The sequence below is a fragment of the Drosophila hydei genome, unplaced genomic scaffold (assembly GCF_003285905.1).
Source record: "Drosophila hydei strain 15085-1641.00,03,60 unplaced genomic scaffold, DhydRS2 tig00000243-arrow-arrow-pilon, whole genome shotgun sequence".
Classification (NCBI taxonomy): Eukaryota; Metazoa; Arthropoda; class Insecta; order Diptera; family Drosophilidae; genus Drosophila; species Drosophila hydei.
In genome coordinates, this window is record NW_022045693.1 from 1,267,374 (window position 1) to 1,291,673 (window position 24,300).

General features: G+C 37.7%; 3 protein-coding genes and 1 long non-coding RNA gene across 11 annotated transcripts; all 4 read right to left on the bottom strand.

Annotated features, from left to right (window-relative positions):
* Nucleotides 1-8: 8 nt before the first annotated feature.
* On the bottom strand, nucleotides 9-476 carry LOC111592954. The gene has a single exon (XM_023305442.2). The coding sequence runs from the start codon at nucleotides 222-224 to the stop codon at nucleotides 30-32; it is 195 nt and encodes a 64-aa protein (XP_023161210.1). The 5' UTR covers nucleotides 225-476; the 3' UTR covers nucleotides 9-29.
* A 2,440-nt stretch (nucleotides 477-2,916) lies between these two features.
* Nucleotides 2,917-4,528, bottom strand: LOC111592959. Its single transcript, XM_023305449.2, has 2 exons — nucleotides 3,596-4,528; nucleotides 2,917-3,515 (listed from the first exon to the last, which is right to left on the bottom strand). Exons 1-2 carry the CDS (start codon nucleotides 3,858-3,860, stop codon nucleotides 3,196-3,198), a joined length of 585 nt encoding a protein of 194 aa, XP_023161217.1. The 5' UTR covers nucleotides 3,861-4,528; the 3' UTR covers nucleotides 2,917-3,195.
* A 1,140-nt stretch (nucleotides 4,529-5,668) lies between these two features.
* Nucleotides 5,669-24,293, bottom strand: LOC111592950 (cAMP-dependent protein kinase type I regulatory subunit). Of its 8 annotated transcripts, XM_023305435.2 has the most exons (6): nucleotides 13,657-13,733; nucleotides 11,821-11,954; nucleotides 6,980-7,339; nucleotides 6,537-6,911; nucleotides 6,340-6,479; nucleotides 5,669-5,809 (listed from the first exon to the last, which is right to left on the bottom strand). In XM_023305435.2, exons 2-6 carry the CDS (start codon nucleotides 11,827-11,829, stop codon nucleotides 5,725-5,727), a joined length of 969 nt encoding a protein of 322 aa, XP_023161203.1. In that variant the 5' UTR covers nucleotides 11,830-11,954; nucleotides 13,657-13,733; the 3' UTR covers nucleotides 5,669-5,724. The 8 variants fall into 8 exon arrangements, with proteins under 8 accessions (XP_023161203.1, XP_023161201.1, XP_023161200.1 ...); XM_023305433.2 differs by lacking the exons at nucleotides 11,821-11,954; nucleotides 13,657-13,733 and adding an exon at nucleotides 23,497-24,293 and having other exon boundaries at nucleotides 6,340-6,476; XM_023305432.2 differs by lacking the exons at nucleotides 11,821-11,954; nucleotides 13,657-13,733 and adding an exon at nucleotides 23,497-24,292.
* Nucleotides 21,953-22,829, bottom strand: LOC111592951. Its single transcript, XR_002751008.2, has 3 exons — nucleotides 22,519-22,829; nucleotides 22,228-22,441; nucleotides 21,953-22,156 (listed from the first exon to the last, which is right to left on the bottom strand). It is a non-coding gene; the product is annotated as an uncharacterized LOC111592951 (long non-coding RNA).
* Nucleotides 24,294-24,300: the final 7 nt, after the last annotated feature.

Sequence of the window (24,300 nt, forward strand, 5' to 3'; positions counted from 1 at the left end):
GTGATTAATGTTGTTTGTGCTTCTGTCTGTTAACCGGTTTTCATGACATCCACCTCCAACATAGCTGTCTTGAGCGAACAGCTCGACACGCCCCCATCACCAGCGCCCATGCTGCGATAGAGCTTGTGCACCACATTGAATAAAATAAAGCACACGATCAGCACCAGCAGCGACATAAACGCATAGGCCAACACCAGCGGCGCGTCCGATATGGGATCCAGCATTGTGTTGAAAGAGTTTCTTCCAAAAAACAAGAAATAACTTTTGTGTTGTATTTGGATAATTTTTGGTTGTTTTGTTTTGCTTCTTTTTTTTTTTTTTTTGTTTTCCAGACAAGCCAAGCAGAGAACCAGCGATACACAGAGAGAGGCAGAGGGCGAGAGCGAGAGCGAGCTGAAGTGAAACGCGTATGCTAATTAAATGTCGCACACACGTCTATATATATACGCCCATTTACACACACACGCGCATATATATATATATATATATATATGAACTTAAATATTTCTTTTTTTATTTCACTTATTTGTTGCTGCTGCCGACTTGCTGTACCGTGTGCATTGACACCTGCGCCTCAACTGGCCCGCGTGTGTCGAACTTCGTATAGAACTTTGTCGTTACGTATACGCCGCGTATAACGCGTTTCACTCAGCATAGCGCAGCTCCGCTCCGCTCTTTCGCTCGCTCTCATTCTCTATTCTGATAAATCTAAACTTGTTTATGGATTGGGCCGAGGCAGCGGGGGAGCAGCGCGCGCTTCTTACATTAACCAGGGTCAGTTTGAAGTGTTTCGCATCCAAACACCCGGTTTCTGTATGACATATATATACATACAAATATAATTTATTTTTATATTTCTTTTTTTCAGCTACAAAACTAGTTGGAATTAGTTCTAGGCTGAGAGAGTTACTTGCCACTCAGATACTCTGTACAAAGTGCGCGCAATTTCATTGTTGTAGATATCATTATCGTTACAGTATAATTATAATGGATACTGCACTCGGTTCTATATATATGTTTATTTGTATCTATCTACATATATATATATAAATTTATAAATATATGTAGAGTGGACGCGTGATCTATATATAGCGCTATATGTATCTGGAAATGCGTTGCATTGAGCTCTAAAGCTTTCATAGAAATCTGTTGCATTTGATTAAGTATATATATGATATATAAATATATATATATAGGTGTTTGTCTATTAGTTGATCTCTGATCTTAAGTGAGCTATAGCAGTATATATATAAAAAAGCATGCAGTTAATCCCTTTCAATTGCATTTATTCATTGGACTATTGGACCTATCTGTAGCTATACTAATTTTGGATACATCCATTACTTGGGGACATATATGTATATCGCTGAGTAGTCAAAAAATATGTCTAGTTGTCAGCCATAATTTAATGTTTGTTCAATACAACAAATGAACGACGTTTAAATACCGCAAGATTCAATAGAAATTTGGCTTGAAAATGATATAGGAGTTGAAATACTCCTCCAAATACTTTGCCCAAAAACTTCATCAAAATTGAACCAGAAACTGCTAAATGCAATAGATCTATTCTAGTACTATATTAATTGTATGCACTTCAGGTTTAATAAAGAGCTCCATTGCTCAATTAGTGCTAGCTCCAGAATATAGAGTATTCCTAGACTACCTATAGTATATAATATAGTCGCACATAACAGAATAAGAATATATATACCCATTTAATAGATTTCTTAGATATAACATCGACCTTTATAGGTGAAGTAAAAGTGATGACTGTTCTTATCTATTGAAAATGTAGGTATGATGGGCAGGTAATACCCGCACTTAAGGTCATAAGACTTATAGACTAATAATTAGAGCTAAATATATTGATGTAAGATTATAGACTTGCTAGAGGTTAGAGGCTTGAGATAAGATATTTAGTTAACTATTTTATCTATAATAACATTGTTATATAATGTTACCCTAAATTGCTAGATTTTTATAGTATAGTATACCGCTTCGAGTCAGCTCCCCAGCCACAGGGTATAGTTATAAATTCATTTTATATATCAAACAATTCATTGAATGCCACAACAAATTTATAGATTCAGCCCAATCAAGCAATAAAATCTACAACTTTTGTTCATATATATATATAACTATATATACATATAGACCTATATATATATTATTCTTTGCTTTATTAAATGAATAAAAGCTAGCAATAAAATTGGAAGCAAATTGCGTAGCCATTCGTGGGGGAACAGAGAAAGCTATTTGACCAGACGTTGCGACTTATCTGATAAAACGTTTATAGACACCAAATGCGATAAGATATCACTAATTTTGGTCTGTTTAAGTCGAAAAGCAACAATAAAAACGGCAACATACGATCGTCAGGCGGCTTTTCGAGCACGTTTACCACTTGACGAAGAAGCGGCGAGAATTTTGATTAAGTATTCCACATATTTAATCACTTTTTTATAGTCAAAGATAAATAAATTTTTAGACATAGACAAATTGTTTTTTTTTTTTTAAGTAAATAATTGCAGAGAATTATAAACATTTTTATGAAATTATATAAAATATTTTTTGAAATATTAGTTAATATAAAGAGTAAAAATGTTACGTCCCACATATGATTGATTTGAACGAGTATTATGCAGTCGGTGTCGTCTGAGATTTTCTTCTCGACAAAGAAAACAGAACCTAATTTATTTCACTCTCACTTCAAAAAAACTTCATATAATACAAAACAAATAGCAAAATCAAAATTTACCGTTAATTAAAGCCACAGCTGAAACCTGTCTGATTAAAAATAGCCCTCATATATACATATATATTCTATATATATATATATATGTACATCTCCTAGACACTCAGCTTAAAGGCATGACCACAGCGCCACGCCCACCATGCATATGCACATGTATTTGATTTTATCCATACAAAAATAAAGACACAATATAATATTATAAAGAGTAAAACACGTTCTATCGAACAACAATTAAAAGATGAGACTCTAATTTAAAATGCAAGCGAGCCCACTGTGGACAGCTGCCCCTGGCCCTCTCTCTCCCTCTCCCGCTCGCACTCGCTATCGAACTGTCTCGCACAAAGAACTTTGGCCCGAGCTTTGCTATAGCTAGTTCGCTCGCTCGCGCACACGCACAGTTGGCAACGCTTGCGGCTCGTTCAATTGTTCGCCTCGACGTCTCAATTCTCACTGATGGCCGCAGAGCAGGCCGGCAATGGATCTGTGCTACACACATCCTTGATGACATCGTCGAGCACCAGGCGCATATTCTTGCGCTCATTGCTGCGCAGCAGAGCTTTAAGACGTGGCACACTGGACAAATGATCGTAGTACTTGAGCACGCGCACACTGGACGCCGCCCTGGGGACGACGGCGCCGCACCTGTCAACGTCCGTCTTGCAGTTGCACATAAAACTAATGCCACGCTGGCTGGGATTCTTATAGATGTCCAGCTCGACGCTGACCAGATAGCAGGCCTCCACAGTGAGTGTAATGCGGACTGCAGGCAGACTAGCTCAATATACCTCGCTATATATATGTATATTGATATGTATATGTTCGTATATCTGCTCGACTTACCCACTGATGATTCATAGATCTGGGAGCGATTCTGTATCCAAAGGGAGCGTGCGCTCATCTGATTGCCGAATGATTCGGAACGTGCCGATTGCACACGATTCGAGTAGCGCGAGCCAGGCGCCGCCGGCAAGGGCAGATTGTCATAGATGGATATGTAGATCTTGTGGCTAACATAGGCGACAATGAAGAACAGTATGATCAGTATGAGCAGGAACAATATGTAGGTGAATAGTGTGGGTAACCAAATGATGGCGTCCAGCAACATTAGAGCAGTGGGCTGCTTGGGTTCTCTCTCTCTCTCTATGTATATAAATATTTTTCCGATAAAAGTAATGTCTCTGAATTTTGTGTTAAGCCGTTTAAAAAAAAAATAAACTAAATTTCTGATGGACAAAAGTTGGTGATGGTTTTTTTTTTTTGGTTTTTTCTTTTCATTTTTGTTTTTGCAACATCTATGTAAATGTATTTATTACGTTTTTTCTTGTTTTTTTTGTTAGTTTTTTGCATTTTACTCTTTATAGTACATACGATTTTACATTGATAATAATTTTTTAGTTTTAGTTTTAGTTTTAGTTTCTTGTTTTATTTTAAATTATATGCGCTGTCTCGCTCGCACTCGCAGTTGATCTTTACGCATTGTCTGCCATTTGCATTTTCATAGCATTTAGCTTTTGTTTTGCACACATGCGCGCTCAATGCTAATGCACGCTCTCGCTCTCTCGCTCTCGCTCTCTCTCTCTCTCTTGCTCTCTCTTTAGTCTAACCCGCCGGCGGGTGTAGTCGCTCTCGCACGCGCTCTGCGGCGCGGGGGCGTGGCTTGCCTCTCTCTCTCTCTCTCAAAACAAACGAATTCCTGCTGCGCCTGCGTACATGTGTATGTGTGTGACAGGCACGCACACACACACATTTGCAAGCACCGTTAATCAAGCTTTAAAATTTAGTTTTTTTGTTTCCTTTCTTTAATTTACAATTTCTTGTGTTTTCTTTGAGTTTTTGTTATTATTTTTTTTGTTTTTTGGCTGGCAGTTGTTAGAAAAAATGCCAGTTGGTTATGCGGCGCATGTATAACAGAGTATAACAGTTTGAAATGTCCGTGTGCATGTGTATAACAGAGTTCACATAGGCTAAACAAAACACGAATTTCAAATTGTTTTTAATTAATTAAGAAAATTTGTGATTATTTAAGTTTTTTTTTGTTTTTGATTTTTGACTTCATTTTGTTTTTTTCTTCTTCAATATTAAAACAATAATTTACTAATAGTATGAACAAATTCGCCCTTTGTGCAACAAATAATAATAAATTATATAGAAAAAAAATGAGTAAACTATATTTTAGATTTTAACTCAGCATGCGCGTGTGTGTGTGTGTTAGAGCTTAATTTTGTATATATGTTTATCTTTTATTCATAAATCTTTTTTTTTTTGCTGTAAAAAACATTCAGATCTCCAATGATTATTATTAAATGAGATTGTTTTTTTTTCTGGCAGCATGTTCCGCTATAAAGAAATATATATATATAACTGTTATACATATATATCAACCAGTAGTCGTAGAAAAAGTGTTATATGAAATGCATTTCTATATATTTTTTTTTGTTTCTTTTGCTTTTTCAGTTTTCTTAAGTTTTGAACAGCTCAGTGCGACGAGTTGTGGAAGGTTTTTGTTTAGGTTTTTAAGTTGTTGTTGCTGTTGTTGTTGTTGGGGAACATGCCGCAACTTGTGTACACCAAAAAATTAACACACACATTACACAAATACATATGTAACTTTTCATTGCACAACATACAGAATTCATATACGTAATTTAACATATTTTTAGCCCCAACCCCCACCCCCTTAATCCCCTGCAACCCCTACGCCGCCTCCCTCTCTATACACAGCTGAGCTCAACTCAATCTGTATTTCTTCTCCCTTTTGTTTTTGTTTTGTTTTTAGTTTAGGGCTTTACATGGGTTTTTCTTTGAAACATTTTCAGTTTTTCTTTGTTTGTTTTTTTTTTTTTAATTTGAAAATTTGTTTTTTTTTTATGCTGCTGAGCGATTTGTTTGTTGTTATTGGCATGCGAGCTGCGTTGTTGTTGTTGTTGATGTAGTGTACTTGTTGTTATTGTTGGTGGTTTTTGGCCAGCTTAGACGGACAGTGAAACGAAACTGTTATACTGCGTTATGTTGCGCTTGAGAATATCCGCGCAGGGGCCCAAAACGCGTTCAAATCTGTAAAGAAAATAAAGAAAAAATTGCTTAGTATAATTATAACTTAATTTTCCTCATCACTTTTATAATAAACTAAAAGTTATTTTACAATATTTTGCCAATTCCCACCTATATCATACACTTCCAGTCAGTCAATCATTAACTACATCAATCAAAACAAAACTTATCTATACATATTTATACTTAAAGTTTAGGTAACTAGAGAACAATGGAATACTACAACAATCACTGTATAAATGTGAACTGAGCATCTATCCATCACTCAATCAGTCAGTCATTAAGCAAGTTCCAATAAATTACAATATACAATATACTCATATTTATATATTATAATTAACAATTAAGTATGTCAGCTTTAATAGCAAACTCTAGGCGTAAGCGTTTCATCAGTCAGTCAGTCAATCAAACCTCAAACAAATATCTCACATATTTACATAAAATTAGCTAACTACACTAACTGAAGTCTATTAACAGTTTCACAGTTAAGCAACTGTCAATCAATCAATCATCATCCATCAATCTGTAGTTACCTCGCTCTGTCCAGCTTGACACATTTGAGCGGGCCGCGAGCGACAACTGTTGCTGCACGTGGCCGATCTAGCAGCAAAGCGATCTCGCCAAAGTAATCGCTGGAGCCCAGACGACCCACCTCGGCGGGCTCTTCGCCCTGCTGGAATACAAAAATGGATTAGTTTTTGTCATCGATTGAGCGTCCTAGGGCACTCACCTCGGAGCGCTGCTGCAGGACAACGGCACAGCCCTCGAGTATAATATAGAAGTCATCGCCTGCTGCGCCCTGTTTGACAATCGTTTCACCATCCTCGAAGGCGCACGTCTCCAGCGAATCGGCAACGGTGAGGCGCTCCCACTTGTCCAGGCTCTCTAGTATCGAGACACGCGACAGGAATTCCTCATACATTTTGCGCTTACGTATGGTTGAGCCCATCAGGATGCGTCTGTAGCTGTCGCGGTCGATGCCCCACAGCTTGACATCGGTCTTGGCACGCACCGTGGCAGCACGTGGTGTACCATAGATGAGAGCCAGCTCACCAAAGCTGCCGCCCTCGCTGATGGTGGTCACCAATTCGGAGTTTACAAACACCTGGAAGAGATGTATATCACGTTAATATCGAATATCGAATATCAGCCTTTCCCTGATTCTCTACTCACCTCCACCTCGCCCACATCGATGACATAGAAATTGTCGCCTTCGTCGCCCTGTTGTATGATATTCTCGCCAGCCGTATGATTCACCGGGAACATGGCATCGAATATGTCGGAGCGTTCGCTCTCATCCAAATGGGCGAAGAGCACATTTTTGGCTATGGCCTTGGACAGGGCATTCATTGTCTTGTAATCCTTGGGTACGACTTTTTTAACATAGTTGGCGGCGTCCTCTTCGGTCACCGGCTCGGCGGAGATGCCGCCGCGCCTGCGAACGGGCGGTGCAGCTGTTTGTGGCATTGGACTGAGATCCTCACAATCGTCTGGGCTGATTACCTGTTTGCTGGCATCCAGTTTGACTTGTTCCTGCAACAAGTCCAATGAAATTGCAATAAGTATAACAGTTTTATATAATATATAAAATAGAAAATCATTGCATAAGTATAAGAGTATTTTAGATTGAACTAAAGCGTATAACAGTTTAAACAATAGGATATAGTTACACAGCGTATAAGACATCAGTAGAGCTTTTTATGTTTTAACACAAGACAGTATAAGAGTGCGTATAACAGCTTTAGAGTTTTCCCATAATTGACGCCCTTGAAAACATGACAGGTAAAAGCAGCCATTTTGCACTCACGCCGCCCACGGGAGTCGGTCTACAACAGCTGCTGCAACTTCAGCTATTTGCGTCAGTTGGTGGGCGGGAAGGGTGTTTGCTGACTCTTGTTTCTATATGTCAAAAGTCAGTTTGATGTAGGCGGGCAGCAAAGCTTCAACAGCATCAGCCGAGTCCCGATTCCAGCTGCTCGTTTATCTATTTTTGGTAGCTCAAAGTTCGCTGGCAACAAATGGAACAAATCACGCAGCAGCGCGTTCAAAGTCTCCACCTCCGCACAGCTGCAGCTGGTGCTAAGGCTGATGCTGCTGTTGCTGCTGCTGCTGCTGCAGCTAGCCAATTACATTCGTGAATTGCACTCGGGATAAAAACAAAAATTGTACATCTCGGCAGCTTTTAATATCTGCTGACTGTGGCTGACGTCAACCGGGTGCACAGCTCGCAGATTAAGTTGCATTTAAATGCAACGAGGGAGAGAGAGAGAGAGAAAGTGCTGTTTGCTCTCTTTATGTCAAAGGGCGAATTACTGTTATATGAGCAGTGTTTAGTAATGAATGTACTGCATATAACAAATATAACAAATAGCAAATCTACAGTATAACAGTTAAGTAATTTGCTTATTATTATTGCTTATTCTGTATAACACTTGGACACTATAGCTATCCGAGTGATGACATAAGTAACAGTTAGGTAAACACTTGTCTCGTAAAGCAAGCACTTAGATTGGTGTCTCCTTCAATTAAGCTTAAATTAGTGCGAACATAGCAATAATTACTAGGTATAACAGCTGTTTATAACTTAGACTTGTAACTATTAAGCATTAGAAACAGTTGTGATGCCCGATGAAGAAAAGACTTTTGAGCACGGCTGTATCACATTCTGTTTAAAAAGTATAACAGTTACTGCAAAAGTATAACAGTTCAAAATTAGTGTATAACAGTTTGATAGGAGTTAATTTTAAATTATCAAATGGCTATCACAGTAACTGGTAACGATAGTAATTTGTATCACAGATGTATAACACTTGAAGAACAGCATAATTTAAAGTAATTAACTACAAATTAGTCATAACACTGTCATAATCGCCAAGTATATTGGCGCTTTACAGCTAGATAAGACATTTAGAGTCTATTTAGTCGCATTACAAGTTGTTTATAACAGTTTATAGTATTCTAGAAAACAGCCCATCCCAAGCAATCTACTTCAAATAAACAAAGCGAGATACGCTGTCAATAAACAACCGGCAAAACAAATACAAAATGGCCAAAATCCATAAACTTTTAATTATCTAAACAAAAGCGTTTGAAGAATCACGTTAAAATGAGGAAAAAACCGAATCGAATTGATTTGCGGGGTAAACAAAAAACGCGACTGAAAAGCGACTCACAGCAATTTGTTAGATGATCATGGAATGCCGCTGATAAGGATGTTATTCTAGGCCAATAGTAAAAGTTGTCGTGCATGTGATTATAGAGTATGCTCGACTGCGTTTTACTCTGCCTGTGTGCAGTGCTTAAGGCAGCTCAGCGACAGCTTTTGAGATTGCTGATAAACTACAACTCAGTGTAAACTGTAAGCAGTGCTCGTCAAACTGTAAGAAATCAAGTTGATGATTAATATGAATGCTTAAGAGTCATGGATGCTCTTGGATCTCTGACACAAATATTTAAGCATGTCAAATGTCAAGTTTTTAGTCGCTATTCACTCCAATGCTGAGAGACTTTAAGTCGAAGGCACTTAGCTAACCCCTGACCTAACATCTTTTAACACTTTGCATTCACACCTTAATATATATGTAAGTTAATATACCCCTTTGGCGCGCTGTGTGTGTACACGCTCGAAGCTCTTGGGAAGCTTGCCAGTTGATATGAGTTGTCACAACGCAGCGGGCGAATAAATCAATCAACGCAAACGCCGCGCATACAAATGCCACAAAATGAGGCAACATTAACAGCAGCCGTAAAAGGCGGCGCCCCGGCCGCAAAGCTGACAAGTCAAAGTCGCCTGTTGACTTGCACCTCCCACTCTCAGGCACGCACACACACACTCTCAATATATCTCTCTCTCTCCCACTCTCCCACTCTCTGGCAAAGTGCAACTTTGTTGATGGCACATTTGACCCTGACCTTTTGTGCAGCAGCGGAGTCGGCGCTCAGCCAACTAGTCCTGGCCGTGGCCCTGGCCTTGGCTCTGGGCCCTGGCCGTCAAGCTTTACTGGCCATCCACTTTAACTCTCTCACTCTCTGCCTCTCTCTTACTCTCTCTCTCTCTCTGTCTATCTCTGCCCCTTCGACTCTCCAACTATCGTCATTTTCTGCAATTTCCATTTGCGCGTTGTCAGCTTTAGGCGACATTTTAAACGGAAATCGATTTCGCATTGCAAATTGAGTTACTGACGCAAAACTAAATTACAATTATATGTATGACTGTGTGCGTGTGTATGTGTGTGTGCGTGTGTTTGTGTGGAGTGGGCGTAATCTTGGCAAACGTCTCAAACATCAAAACAAATAAAAGTAAAACATCTTATCAATACGTCGCCTTGTCATAGCGAAATTACTTCAATAAGAAACAAACTCGCTCAAGGCGACATTTGCCCAGCTGATTAGCTGATTGTAAACTTGCCAGTCAGATTGTAAATTGAAACTCGTTTGGCAGGCAATACAATTTGCAGCAATTGCAACATGCAGCAGCCTACACTGAACAACATTTGGCAGAAGTTTTAATGTCTTAGCTAACATTGTTGAACAAGCAGAATAGGTTAAGCTCCGTTTGAAGAGTATTTCCGTGCTCGATTTCTGGGTTATCTGGGGCGTTATCTTGCTACTTATGTTCCTGACTAATGCCAACAATTTCGGAAATATGGAGTGCTTGGTTCATTTTTGACAACTGCTTTGCTTGGACATGCCTTGATGCGTCTTCGATGGTGGCCTATATGAATATATGGAGCAAAGAATTTGTGACGACGTTACACTACAATTGAATGGACCTGCATGGCAATTACTTTAAAGAACACAAAGAAGATTTTCACTAAACAATAAATAACTGTAGAAAAGTAAACGAAAATTCGTGTTACTTTTCGGAAGTAGTAATACCTACAGAGCTATAGACACATAATGTATATTTTCATATTTGATATTTTGTATATGACATATGATATATGATATACGATATACGATATATGATATAAGATATATGATATATTATGTATGATATATAATATATGATATATGACATATGATATATGATATATGACATATAATATATGATATATGATATATGATATATGATATATGATATATGATATTTGATATATGATATATGATATATGATACATGATATATGATATATGATATACGATATACGATATACGATATATGATATATGATATATGATATATGATATATGATATATGATATATGATATATGATATATGATATATGATATATGATATATGATATATGATATATGATATACGACATAGGATAGATGATATATGACATATGATATATGATATATGATATATGATATATGATGTATAGTAAATTAAATATTGCTTTAAAGTTGCATTTGCTTTCGACAGAAAAGAAACATTAATTATTTACGGCATATATTTCCTATGACAGCCATATACTCTATGAGTAATCCAACTCTTAATTTCTTGGCTCATATTTAAGAAAACAGAAACACCAAATGATAAGCGAACAAAAGTTCTTCTGAATTCTATATAAACCTCTAAGAATCTGTTATTTCATGATAAGTTTAGATATTTTTAGGTAGGCCAGGTATATATCACAATTTGTAAAATTCTTCAAAAAAGCTCATTTAATATTTTCGAAATCAAGTAAATTTCTACAAATACTTTGGGATGCTTCATTAAGTTGGAAATTTCAAATTTGTGTGTATTAGCACGTCTTTTCTTGCCGTGTAGTACATGAGTTACAATTTAACGAGGCGATAACTACAACAAGAACAACAAATTTCGTGACTTTTTCGCTTTACACAATGCCGAATATTTTGGATAAATGTGAGGAGCAAACGCAAGCCAAATGCACTGCAAATAGTGTATGTATGTGTGTGTGTGTGTGTGTGTGTGTGTGTGTGTGTGTGTGTGTGTGTGTGTGTGTGTGTGTGTGTGTGTGTGTGCAACTGCCATGAATGCTTATTCAATAAAAGAAATTACAAGCAGCTGGGCTTATGCTAAAAAAACAGCGAGAGGCAGATAGCAAACCTTTGACATAATTTAGCTGCTATAGAATTCTCTCCCTCTCGCTCCCTCTCTCTGTGTGTGCAGTGTGTGTGTGCGAGCGTGTGTGTGAGTAATTGCAACAAAGGCTGTATATGGACACAGACTACGACAACAAACTACACAGGGAAAAATAAAAAACAAACAAAAAACAGTTGAAAACGCGACGCGACAAACAAATAACAAAAATTCCACTTTAGACTTCAATTTTTTTTTAAGTTTTCTCATATATGTCATATATACATATATAACATATAAATATTGTGTCTCTCAGCACAATTTTCCTCTTATGTATGTGTGTGTGTGTGTAATTTTCACGAGTTTTACTTGTTTAAACATGGCACAACATAGCGAGCGAAACAAAATGAGTAAAATATTACGTATACGTAACGTTTGACAAAAACAAATACTACAAAAACAAACACAACAACAACAAATAACAGCAATGACAAATCCAATGTCAAAGTTTTATAAAAATAAATATACAACAACAACAAAAAAGATATTCATTTGTTCACACGAATATCTCACAAAATATGGAAAAAATTATGAAAAATAAATTTAGTGGGAAAACTTTTTTTAGCTTACTAGAAGTTAATGAAAATACTAAAATTATTGGAAAGCAATTTAAAAGACAAATTCAAATTGAATAAATGAAAAGCTAGAGAAACATTTTTTTAAAACTATTGAACACATTTGGTACAAATCAGAAACAAGAAAAAATGTATTTAAAATTATTTGATATATAGTTATATAGAAAGCAAATACAAAAATAATTTTTATTTCAGTATATATCTAATATATATATCTATATATATATCTCTATATATCTATATATATATATATATATATATCTATATATAAGAGTAGAAGATTATTGAGGAATAAGCAAATATGTTCCAATGCCAATAAATGTTTTTGCATCTAATTTATTTATTAATTTTGATTTCTTCAAAATTACTTTTATAGTTTAATATATATATATAAAATATTAAAATTTCATTATTTTAGTTTAAGTATTTATATATATATAAAAATAAAAATTATTTATGAAAGCGAAATTTAATGCTAAGCAAAAATCCCAATAAAAGCAACCAAAAACTTTATGCAAAGGAAAAGAGTATTAAAATGTTTTATTGTTTTGGAAATATTACAATAAAAGAAAAATTAAATCAAATCAAATAAGGTTTTTTGCAAGTCTAAAAATTGAAAAACAAAAGAAAAAATATTAAATAAAAACAGAAAATGTTCTAAGAATCAAATCAAATAAAATTTAAAGCAAAAAACGCGCGATAACAAAATTATTTGTATCATATATAATGTATACTTATATATTTATGCGGGCTCTACAGATTTATATATATATATATATATATATATATATATATATATATATATATATATATATTATGCTGTGGTTATAAAAAGAATTTCTCTTTAGCAAACAGCAAAAAGCAAATTAATTGCGAATTATATAAAAAATATCCAAAAATATATATTTATCTATATCTATCTACATAAATGTATATATAGATTTATTTAGAGTGCAAATTTCTAAATTTATTTGAGTGATGCGTCACGCCATTAACAGCTCAGTTAAGTTTAATTATAATTCTTATTTAATTTCAGCCTTTCATAATTTCATCTACTGTTTTTATTTAATTCAATTTCACTATTTCAAGATTTTTTTTTTCGATTTCGCTTGTTGAGCCATTTTTAATTATTTAATTAATCCAATTGCAGAAGCCCACTATAACTGGGTAAACTGTATAGGTGTGCGTGTGTGTGAGTGTGTGCGTGTGTGTGCGCGCGTGTATATACCCGCTTTTATTTCCGTAGAACTTTGTCGTCTTTTTCTTTTCGCGTTATTTACAAAACGGAGGCGCGACACAAACTGAAAACTGAAAACTAAAAACTGAATTCGAATTCGCTTTCAGCTTTGATGGCAGCGCAGTTGACATCGACGTCGACGTCGACGTCGGCGTCGTCGCCGTCGTCGTGGAAGTGGACGTCAGCAGCAACGCCAACATCAGGCTTCGTCGCAGAGCTCTTGTGTATGTTGATTACCGTTAAGTACAGTGGGTTATGTATGCGAGCGAACGAAGGAAAACCGAAACGAACGAACGAACAAAATGTTTGTGGTTTGCGATATCCGATGGAAAACAGCAACAAAAGGAAAGTGAAAACAAATGGAACGACTGTGAGATACTCTGCAATTGCAGTGAGTAGAGTGAGAGAATAGGTTACAGTGACTGTCAAACTATGCGATTCTATTTGGCACGATCTACACGCAAGTTGATGACCCTGAAACTGTAATATCAGTGACTTAAAACCGCTATGATTTTAGCTGTAGGTGGGCTTGAGATGATATTTGAAAACAAGAGTATAGTATAGTCGAAGTAAACATGACAAGCTTCAGAGCAGTGGCCCTCAAACTGTGAAATATAATTGAGTTAGCAGTAAGCCTGACCTGATTCTCATACTCATACTTCTACAGTACGATAAATAGTTGAGATTATTGTCAAAGTGACTCAGAAGCTGTAACGCTAAGGCAGTGGCTGTCAAACTGCTGTGTTGACTCACAAAGGGACGACTTGCTTATTCGGAGTGTATTTCTAAAACCAATAACTCTCAAACTGTATGCTATTGGCATGCTTGCCTTTTGGCATGTTACTTAAAACTGTGCAATGACACTCAAACTGTGATTCAAAGAAATATTACTTCTAATAATTTTAAGGCAAGTAAAGTAAAATCAAAATAAAATTCATAAAATCCACTTTTATCTATTCAATATTTCATTTAATACAAGCTAAAATTCTATATTTTAATTTCAATGAAAATAATATTAAATATATTGCTTAAGCTTATATACCCACTGTTAAGCTTTCGAACAGTGTACAATAAAAAAAAGTTATTTCGTGTGCAGGCGCCAATATACACTGCTAAAAACAAGCAGCTAACAAAGTTTTAAAATAACAAACAGCAATTCAAGGCAATTAAAAATCGCAGTTCAATAAATTCAATCAATTAATTTCGCGCGGTGTAGCGATAACAACAACAATTTCGCCCAGCAAAAATCTAAAAACAAAAATAACACATGCTCAACAACTAAAAATGAGCGAAACATTAATAAAGCAACAGCAGCAACAACAACAACAAATGATGGCCACAAAGTGTAGCCAAGAAATTGTTTGTTGAGGAGCTTCATATGAGAGCGTGGCAAAGCAGCAGTGGTGCGGCCGCTGGGGTCTTGCGGCTTTGGCCACTTGTCAGTTGTTGTAATACCCTGTATACATGAAGAGAAGCACATAAACAGGGTATGCCAGTTGTAAGCAAATGTATGTAAGGGGCACAACTATATAGTAAATATATAGATGTTCGATTTTGGATATTTTTTAGTAACTTCAAAACAGTTAACCAATCGGATTAGCAAAGCTTCCGACTTAGAAGGCTATACTCCATATTCTTAAGACGAATATTTAGCTCATATAAATTATAAATTTTATAGACATTGTTTTATTTCAAAAATATTAAAATATTATACATTTTTCTTATGTCCATGTAAATTAATGTAGCAACTGAATTTTTAAATATAACTCGAGAATTATAATATATATATACTCAAGACGTTATTACAAGGCAAAAAGAAGAAGCACTATCTAGAGGCTATCAACAGTCAGTCAACTTAAACTAACTGACACTTGCCGCAAAAGCAAATGAAAAAAGGTAAAAACAAATCAATTCGAGACGGAGCAAACGAGCTAGCGAGAGCGGGACAGAGAAAGACAAGGCTAAGTGCTGAGAATCGTGGGCGATTTACGAGTATTTGCCTAAGCTGAGCCCACATTAGAAATGAATGAAGGAAATAAGACAACGAGAAAACAAAAAATAACAATATAATAATAATTACAAACTCAAATCCAAACTCGAACTACTATTAAAATATTAGGCCTGTGTGGAATTTATAATTTCGCATGGCCATAAAAGTGTGTTTGCCTAACATATGAATATAAGAAGCATATACATATGCATGGACATACATGTACATTATATAATTATGATTTATTATAATTGCGTTTGCGACTTTATGATTTGTTCGTGAACCACGTGACGTATGCGCAATGTAAAAATATTTCTCGAATGTGGTCGAATAGAACGAGAGAAAAATGACACAAACATGCGATGCGAAGCAAAACAGTTGGCGAGGCACCACCAGTTCGAGATGGGCAGGTGCCAAGCAGTTGTAGGCGTGGCAGATAAGAATACAAGTGGAAAACGAACGTGTGCCTAAGTATTCTTATTCTGCGGTTGCCCAGTTATAGTCCACAACCATGTAAGACAGAGACCTCGCCGTAGGCCGAACGTCAGGTGATAGACTCAAGTATGGGACAGGTCATGACCAAGTGCGTCATTTGACAAACAAAGAGACGGAGAAGGAGAGAGAAATGGGGGAACGGGAGCTTAAGAGAAAGCGAGAGAAGTGGAAATATGTCACAATATAGAAAAATTGACGAGGCGAAACACATAATTTATAACGAGATATTTAATAGATAGTTTTATTAAAAATGATCATAACATTACTGAATTGAAAGGGAAGGAGAGAGAGAAAGACAAACGGAGAATATGAAGAAGACAAGGAAGACAGATGTGTGTTTTGAGAGAGACAAAGAGGGAGAGATAAAGCAAAAGAGAGAGGGACAGAGAGAGATATAGATAGAGAGAGAACAGAAAGAAAGAGAGAGAGAGAGAAAGAGAGAGAGAGAGAGAGAGAGAGAGAGAGATAGAGATAGAGATAGAGATAGAGAGATAGAAATAGAAATAGAAAGAGAGAGAGAGAGGAAGGAGAGAAAGAGAAGCAATCGAAAGAGTGAGAACGAGTTAGCAAGATAGAAAGAGAGGGAAATAGGTCTCGAGAGCTGAGCCAGACGAAGATAGCTAGAGAGAGATATCGCTATCTCCCTTCTGCTCTATCTCTCTCTATGCTCGCTCGCCTCGCGCTCTCTTTCGCTCGCTCTCTCTCGCAGAGAGAGACAGAGACAGAGAGAGAGAGAGAGAAAGAAAAGGGGAGAGGAACAGAGAGATAGAGAAAGAGAGAGAGAGAAATGTCGAGATGATGAGTCATATCCTAAAAGGTTATGCGATATCTCTCTATTCATCAAAATCATAAGATTGAAAAATGATTGATAGACAACAGAAAAATGCCCCCCTCTATGCGATTCTCATTTTAATTTTAACCCAAAGCTTGGTTATTAATTGGTCTAGTAAGCTTTTTCTTCCTCAAATTACGGCTTAAGCGAGTGCCACGCGCCCTCCTCTCATTCTCTTTCTCAATTCTCATATTTATTTTGGCTCTACAAGCTAAAGCTTAATTACCATCAAGTTAGATTTTGCTTTCTTTAAAAAAAGTTTACAACTTCTATTTTTAGACACAACCAAAAGCAAATTACTTACACTAATTACAAATCGAAACATCAAGTTGTGCTTGGTTTGGGTAAATGCCCAACTTTGTGAACGTCTTTCCAGCCGGCACTTTTTTTAGCTCAACTAAAAACTTTTTAAAGCCAAAATTAAATAATAATCGCCTGCCCCACCAGATTGGGCTTAATGTGGGTCACAGAACCACAGCAAAAACGTTTTTCCAGCTACCTTTTAGACCTGTTCAAAGGTTGCGGCACTCAGAATTGGCCCAAAAGTGCGGAAAAGCTTTTTGTCTGCCTGTATCCTGTGTGCGGGAGTATCTGTGTGTGCGAGGTTGTGTGTTTGAGTGTATGCGTGTGTATGTGCATGCGTTTTATAATCGAATTAATTAAAATTTTGCACACTGCCTGCTCTGCCATTCCTGCAGCGAGCTCTTTAATGCTGTAAACGGTGCTGATACACTGCAAAAAAAACTCAGCAACTTTTATACATTTTTTCAAATGCCATAATATTATAAAAGTATATATTTTTGAAATTAATTAAAATATACTGAACTTAACTTTTAGTCAATTCGCCTTTGTTTTCTCAGTGTATTTTGACTAACTTATTCAGAGTTTTATCAGTGTTGCTTGCTCGCCATCCCCGACGTCTGCTCTTTCTCTGTCTAGTTTTTCTCAGTGTATAAATTTAGTAAGCTGCCCGCATGCTGCAGTTGCTGCTGTGCCTCGTTTACCGAACAGCTCCTGCTTTGTTAAGCGAAATTTCCAATTCACTGAACTTTTTGTTGCTGCCTAACACCCCGCCTTCCTCTGGTGCTCGCTCCTGTCTTTATTTGAAACACACCACCACGCTCCACCTGCCCCCTTTTACGCCTGCTAAACAAAAGCTTTTGTTGTAGCCACAAATTTGGGCCACAGCAGAAAAAGACAGACGTATCCATATCAATGCTGGCTGCTTGCCTGCCGCTTGATAACTGTTTGGTCAGTTGGTGTCCTGCGTAATCGTCACAGTTGTCAGCAGCAGCAGCACCAGCTGGAGCAGTTGACAGCTCTGTTCAACAGCAGTGCACTGACGTCACAAGCCAAAACTCAGAGTTTCTGACACGAAAATACCTATTCTAATATATTACAACTAATTATATGTGGCTTAAAATCAAATTAGAACCAAGCTCGTAAAGATAGCTGCATAAGAGATATGCTTCTCAAATGACTTGTTCCCTAGTTTCTGAATAAGTTAGGCTAATTTAAATGAGCCGTTCATTTGAACTAGTTTTCTATGTCTGAATTTTCCCTAGAGTCGAATTAGCATGCTAGCTTAGCTTTGCTCTTAGCCAACAGCTCTTTAGGGAACGCAAATTACGTATACGCCGCATTACGTATACACCGTATTGTATTGGCAAGCAAACTTTGCCTTTCATGCCTTTCATCTCAACGATGTTTCTATTATTTGAGCATCCTGTGCCTGTTTCTCAGCTGTTGCTTCGCATGGACTACAACGCGTGCTGTTTAATTTTATTGCCTAAATAATTCATGAGTTTTCGTCCATTGGGCTGCTTTGGTTTTGGTTGTTAACGGCGCTTATAAGCCGCTTAATGGATGGCCAAATAAAAGGTCGTCATATCCGCTGCTTACAGTGGTACTTATACAGATTGAACCATAACCTTTAGTTATCTCTCTAGATATATACGATTTACATAAAACTTTTGCGACAATTGTAATCCGCGCTAAATCGAAAGCAAAAACAAATACATGCCCGGAAACTCAAAAAATAAAGGAATATTTTGGTAACAACATTTTGCTACGCATGGAAAGCAGCCAAAGAAAAACAAAAATGAGAAAGAGATGCTGAAAGTACAGATAGATGGAGACCAATCCGCATAAAATTAACACATTTTAGCAAGGCAATTGATAGAATGAAAGAAAACTCCTAGGAAACCAAAAGAAAGGTCGCTTTAAATAGAAGTAATTCTATATTATTTACGGCTACGACGCAACTAAACTGAAATTTCCTTAGTAAAGCTGCCCATTTGCTGCTAAATAACTTTATAAAATTAACCGTTTTGACACACAACACTTACGATGCTAACTGTACCCACCATTTTGAACGTTGTAGGGGTTGAGTTGCTCTTTTTGTTGCCTTCTGCCTCTTTCTCTCTTTGTATCTGTCTCTTTCTTTAATCTTGTGTCAATATAGCGGTCAACGGCTATGGCGACAACAATAACAAATTGGGCGAGTTGGCATTAACTGTTTATTGGCCGCACTAATCACGTACCGGCGAATATAAACAAGGCGATGACAGCTGTCGGTTCTAGTTGTTGTTGTTAGCTGTAACTGTAACTGTAACTGGTACTGTTGCGGCCGTTAGTTTTGTGCCATTCACTGTTCGATTTGATGTGTTGAAAACGATGACAATTGTGTGAGGCGTATCATAAACAACAATCAATCAACGGTGCACGCAACGCGACTGTAGCGGACGGCAGCAGCACAAGCAGTGAGCGCACAATATGAGAAGTGTAACAGAAGATGGCAGCAGATGGCGTTTGACTAAGAGAACGCACGTACTCAACACGCAGCACAGTTAACAGTTAACAGCAGCGACAGCGACGACGATTGCAAACTGACTAACAGTAAACAGCAGCGACGACGACATGATGACCTTCACCAACACGCACAGCCCAAGGAAAGTGGCCAAAAAAAAAACGAAAACTTTTCGCACACATACAAACACAACAACAAACCTGTGACGCAGCTGCGACGCCGACAGTAGCAGCAGCAGCAGCATCAGCCTGAACAACAACAAGCGGCAGCAACAGCAAGCAAAAGGGCGCCTGGCAAAAGCTTCGGCAGCGGCTTCGTATTTTGATTCCGATTTGCGCTGCGTGCCGAGAGTTGCCTTTTTTTTCAAATGCAAAATTGCCATAAACTTGCAAAAAGCTGTTCTCTCGTATTGTGTGTGGGTGAGTGAGAGCTAACACGCGTGTGCTTGTGTGTGTGTGCTTGGGTAAGGCTCAGTCACTCTCACGGCTCTTGGGGAGTGAGAGTGAATGAGAGCGCAATGTAAACAGACAGGAGTTGTCAGTTTAGCTACTTGAATATATTATACTGTGCGTGTATGCATGTGTGAGTGTGAGTGTGCGTGTATTTTATATTCCTGGCAGGCAAATGAGAACGCTTCGCTCTTGCAAGGTGAATATGGGCGGGTAATATAATTTTGTAAGCAAATTTGTAACGTGCTTAAGTGCATATGAATATACATGAGATATCTGTAATTTTTATATATATATTTATAACTTATAGGTTCACTTAAGTATATAAATATTGTTCAAGTAGGGTGTTAAAATAGCACTCAATTATATTTTCTATAGATGCAAGGGTATTTCAACTTCGACATTTGTTGTTCGGCTTTTTAGTACGTTTCTTTGCCGCCTGAGTCGCCACATACAGCAGCTGCAAACAAATCAAAGCTTTTGCTACTAAAATAAGGCAGAGCAAAGAAGAGAGAGAGAGAGACAGGAATACAGCAAGCAGAACGCAATATTTAAAAGCTTTCAAACCATAAAAAACAACGAGCTGCATCAAGTGCACTGTGTGGGTTGATAAAATGTGTGGGCAGGACTGCAATAAGAAAGCTCCCAATTACGATCGCATATATACGTAGGACTTACAATATCCTCCTCCGGTATGGTGGTGCAAGAGGTGCGTACATGTCGCACACGATGCATTGCATCCAAACTCAAGCGATGCTCATGGTCATCACGCAGCATGGCATCAAAAACAGCAACGCCGCCGTCAATGCTGCTCTCCCGCAAAATGCGGCCGCCGCGTCCACTAAAACTCCCACTGCCATGCTGATGGGTAGCGGCATAGCGGACGCCCACCTCCGAGAAGGAACGAATGCGCATTGTGCCATTCTCATCTGTGGTGAGGGCGACCGATTTGAAACGATCAATAACCGCATCCTGAATGCTGTTTACGCTCAGCTGATTGCCCATGGCGGGCGATACGATACAACAAACTCGAGTTAACAAAATAACGGTGTAGACAATAGCTGCGGTTAGCTTGAATCGCACACAAAACGGGCGCTTCTGCACGGCGCCAAGTTGTTTATCAAACTGAAGTCCGGCGCGAGCATTCAACAGGCAACAAGCAAAGCAAGCAGGCAGGCAGGCAGGCAGGCAGGCAGGTAGGTAGACAGGCTGCTTGGCTGCCTGCCTGGCATTCGTGGAGAGCAAAACGGGTGGGTGTAGCAGCAAGCAAAGTGAGAGAGCGCGCGTAGGCCACAGGTGCTGTTAGCGCTGCATTGTGATAATACAAAAACTGCACTCGCGTCAGAACTCTGCTGACAAGCAGAAGGCAGCCATTTTCAGGAACCATTGAAAGCTTTTAAGCTTCTCCAACGCCCAATGCAATAATGCAAGCCACAACCTACGCACATACACACACACACCCACATATCAGTAGTCGGTGTTTATTTATGTATTGAAGCGAGAGAGGCGAGAGCTATGTATGATTAACCACTGAAGCATCTCATACGCTATACCCGTTATTTTTTTACCGTTTTTTCTAAATATGTTTATGTTGTGGTCACTGCAGCCCCAAAATAGACCAACAAGCGATATATTGATTAACAATGTCGAATTTCAGGGATGAACAATAGCAGCCAATATTTAGGGTAATAAAAAATGGAACAAATGATAACTGTATAGAAAGCCACAATATAATTTGATACATACAACATTAATAATTGTTGGCAAGCAATATACTTTTTACTTCGCAAACGAGCAAAAATAATGAATATCTGATTCAATTTATCCAACTCCTATATATGATCTTCACCCTTCATATTTACTAGTGACGAAATCTACGCTGTATGTGTATGTGGGTTCCTCAGCGAGTAAAATTTCTAAAAAAAAAAAAAAAAAAAAACCAGCTGAGAAAGAGGCAGTAAAATGACAATCAGATGTGTTGGTATACCCTATGACTAACTGGAACGACGTCCGATTTGGTTTTATTTTTTCGTTCGAACTCGCACGGGTTTCCGCCTCGGTTGATGCATCGCATTCAATTTCCCGTTGGCACTTGTCTTAGCCTTCGCGGACTTTTTTGCAATTCTATTCGCATTCATTCGGCAGTGGCTAGTCATAGGTAACAACAGATCAACGGCTAGACGAGCCCCTATATAAGCATCCTAAGATAAGGAATACAGGATATTTTCGTATTATTTGTATGTAGAACTAGCCGGTAGTGCTCGTGCGCTCTATTCACCTCTTCGAACATTAAACGCTCCGATCTTCGAAGAATCCGCCAAGCTTTGGCTGCGTCGCAGATCAATTTTTGCGGTGAAATTCTTCTGTCATCACAACCCAACCAATATTCTCGTAGAAAATTATAATAGGGACACTTTGTTAGCAACACGGGTACATCATCCATTATCAAACGAAACGAAAACTAACTGAGCCAATTATAAAACACTATACTTACTCGATAAAGTAAGTTAAAATTTTTGTAAAATATTTTCTAATAGTGTAATGTTGTTTAAGGGTTTAGAGCTGCTGTTTAACTGAGTTCAACTGTGAGTAAGATTTAGTTTGACAATTTTCAGAGCCTTATTTCATAGCCATCTTGGATGCATGATAAAGCGAGAGTCACGACTGTTTGACTAGCCTAAGATTCTTTTCTTTAGTTAGTTTCGAATATGGACAGACACCGGCGAGCAAGAATAAGCTTAACATTCAGGTCAATATTTTTTTATTTATGGGCAACTTGGGCTATAATTTGCTATAATCGTTGAATATAGTCTTTAAAACTTAGGAAGGAACTAGCGATTAACCCAATACAGCATTGGTATATCATAATCAAGGGCGAAGTGAGAGATAAGATAGAGGGAAACAGAGAGAGAGAGAGAGAGGGAGAGAGCCACCACAGCTCCAAAATTGAAATGGGAATTTGGTGTATTTAGATCCAGACTTCACAAGAGATGAGCAAAGATACGTTCAGATTGGGGGTCTCATTCTATATTAATTAAAATAATTTAAATCAATATGGATCGTATAATAAAAAACAGTCGGATTAAAGGCAATCAAGCTATAGTAACCCAGAATTTTCCAACAAGACGAAATACAGAGAAAAAGAAACAGGGAAGAAACATCAGAACACAGTACGTAACTCAAAAGCTCAATGAAGCAGCAAAAAATTAGATTAGAAATTAACAAGCATTATTTTCAAAAAAGTTGCAAATCTTACCCGTTCCAGTTTTTGAAAATAGTTGCGCAGGAATTGGACAGGATTGTCCGGTCGGCAGACGCAGAGCTGGACGATGCAGTCTTTGAGGACGCGCTGAATGCCATGCGATTGTATATAATGTTCGCATTCGCGCAGGCTTTGCTCCTCCAGAGTTTTGGCCATCATGTAAGACATGTGTTGAGGGTGTGCGTGTGTGGGTGTGTGTGTGTGTAAGTTGAAGGTAAAACGTTGAAGCTGAATCGTTGTTGCGGTTTATCTTCACTCACTCTGCAATACGCAATATGCACAAAGCTATATACGTCTGTGTAGTATGTATGTGTGAATGGATGAGTGTGTGTGAGTATGTGGGTGTATGTTTGGCTGTGGTTTTTAGCTGCTATTGCTGCAGCTGTTGAAATTGCAACACACTACAACAAAAATTCCAAGTAAATAACTTATTGAACAGGGGCGTCGAGTGCAACGCGAGCACCACTTGTATATATGTACATATGCATATGTAGTAATGTACGGTTGTATGAATGTATAGCCTTTTCTTTTTGCTTTTGGCACTGTTTTCACTTTTGCAATTCACGTTGTTTAACAGCGCTGCGATTTGTTGCTGCCGTTTATTGTTTGCCTGCCCGTTTGTTGTACCATTTAGAACAATAGTTGTGCGTTTACATATGTGTAAAATACTCTATATTTGTTTTGTTTTAAAAACTTAACTAATTTTCACGCACGTAAACCACTGCAGTTGTTGTTGTTGTTTTTGTTGTCATATAGTGATGGGTGACCAGTGTGAACAGATGATCGTAGAAAAATACC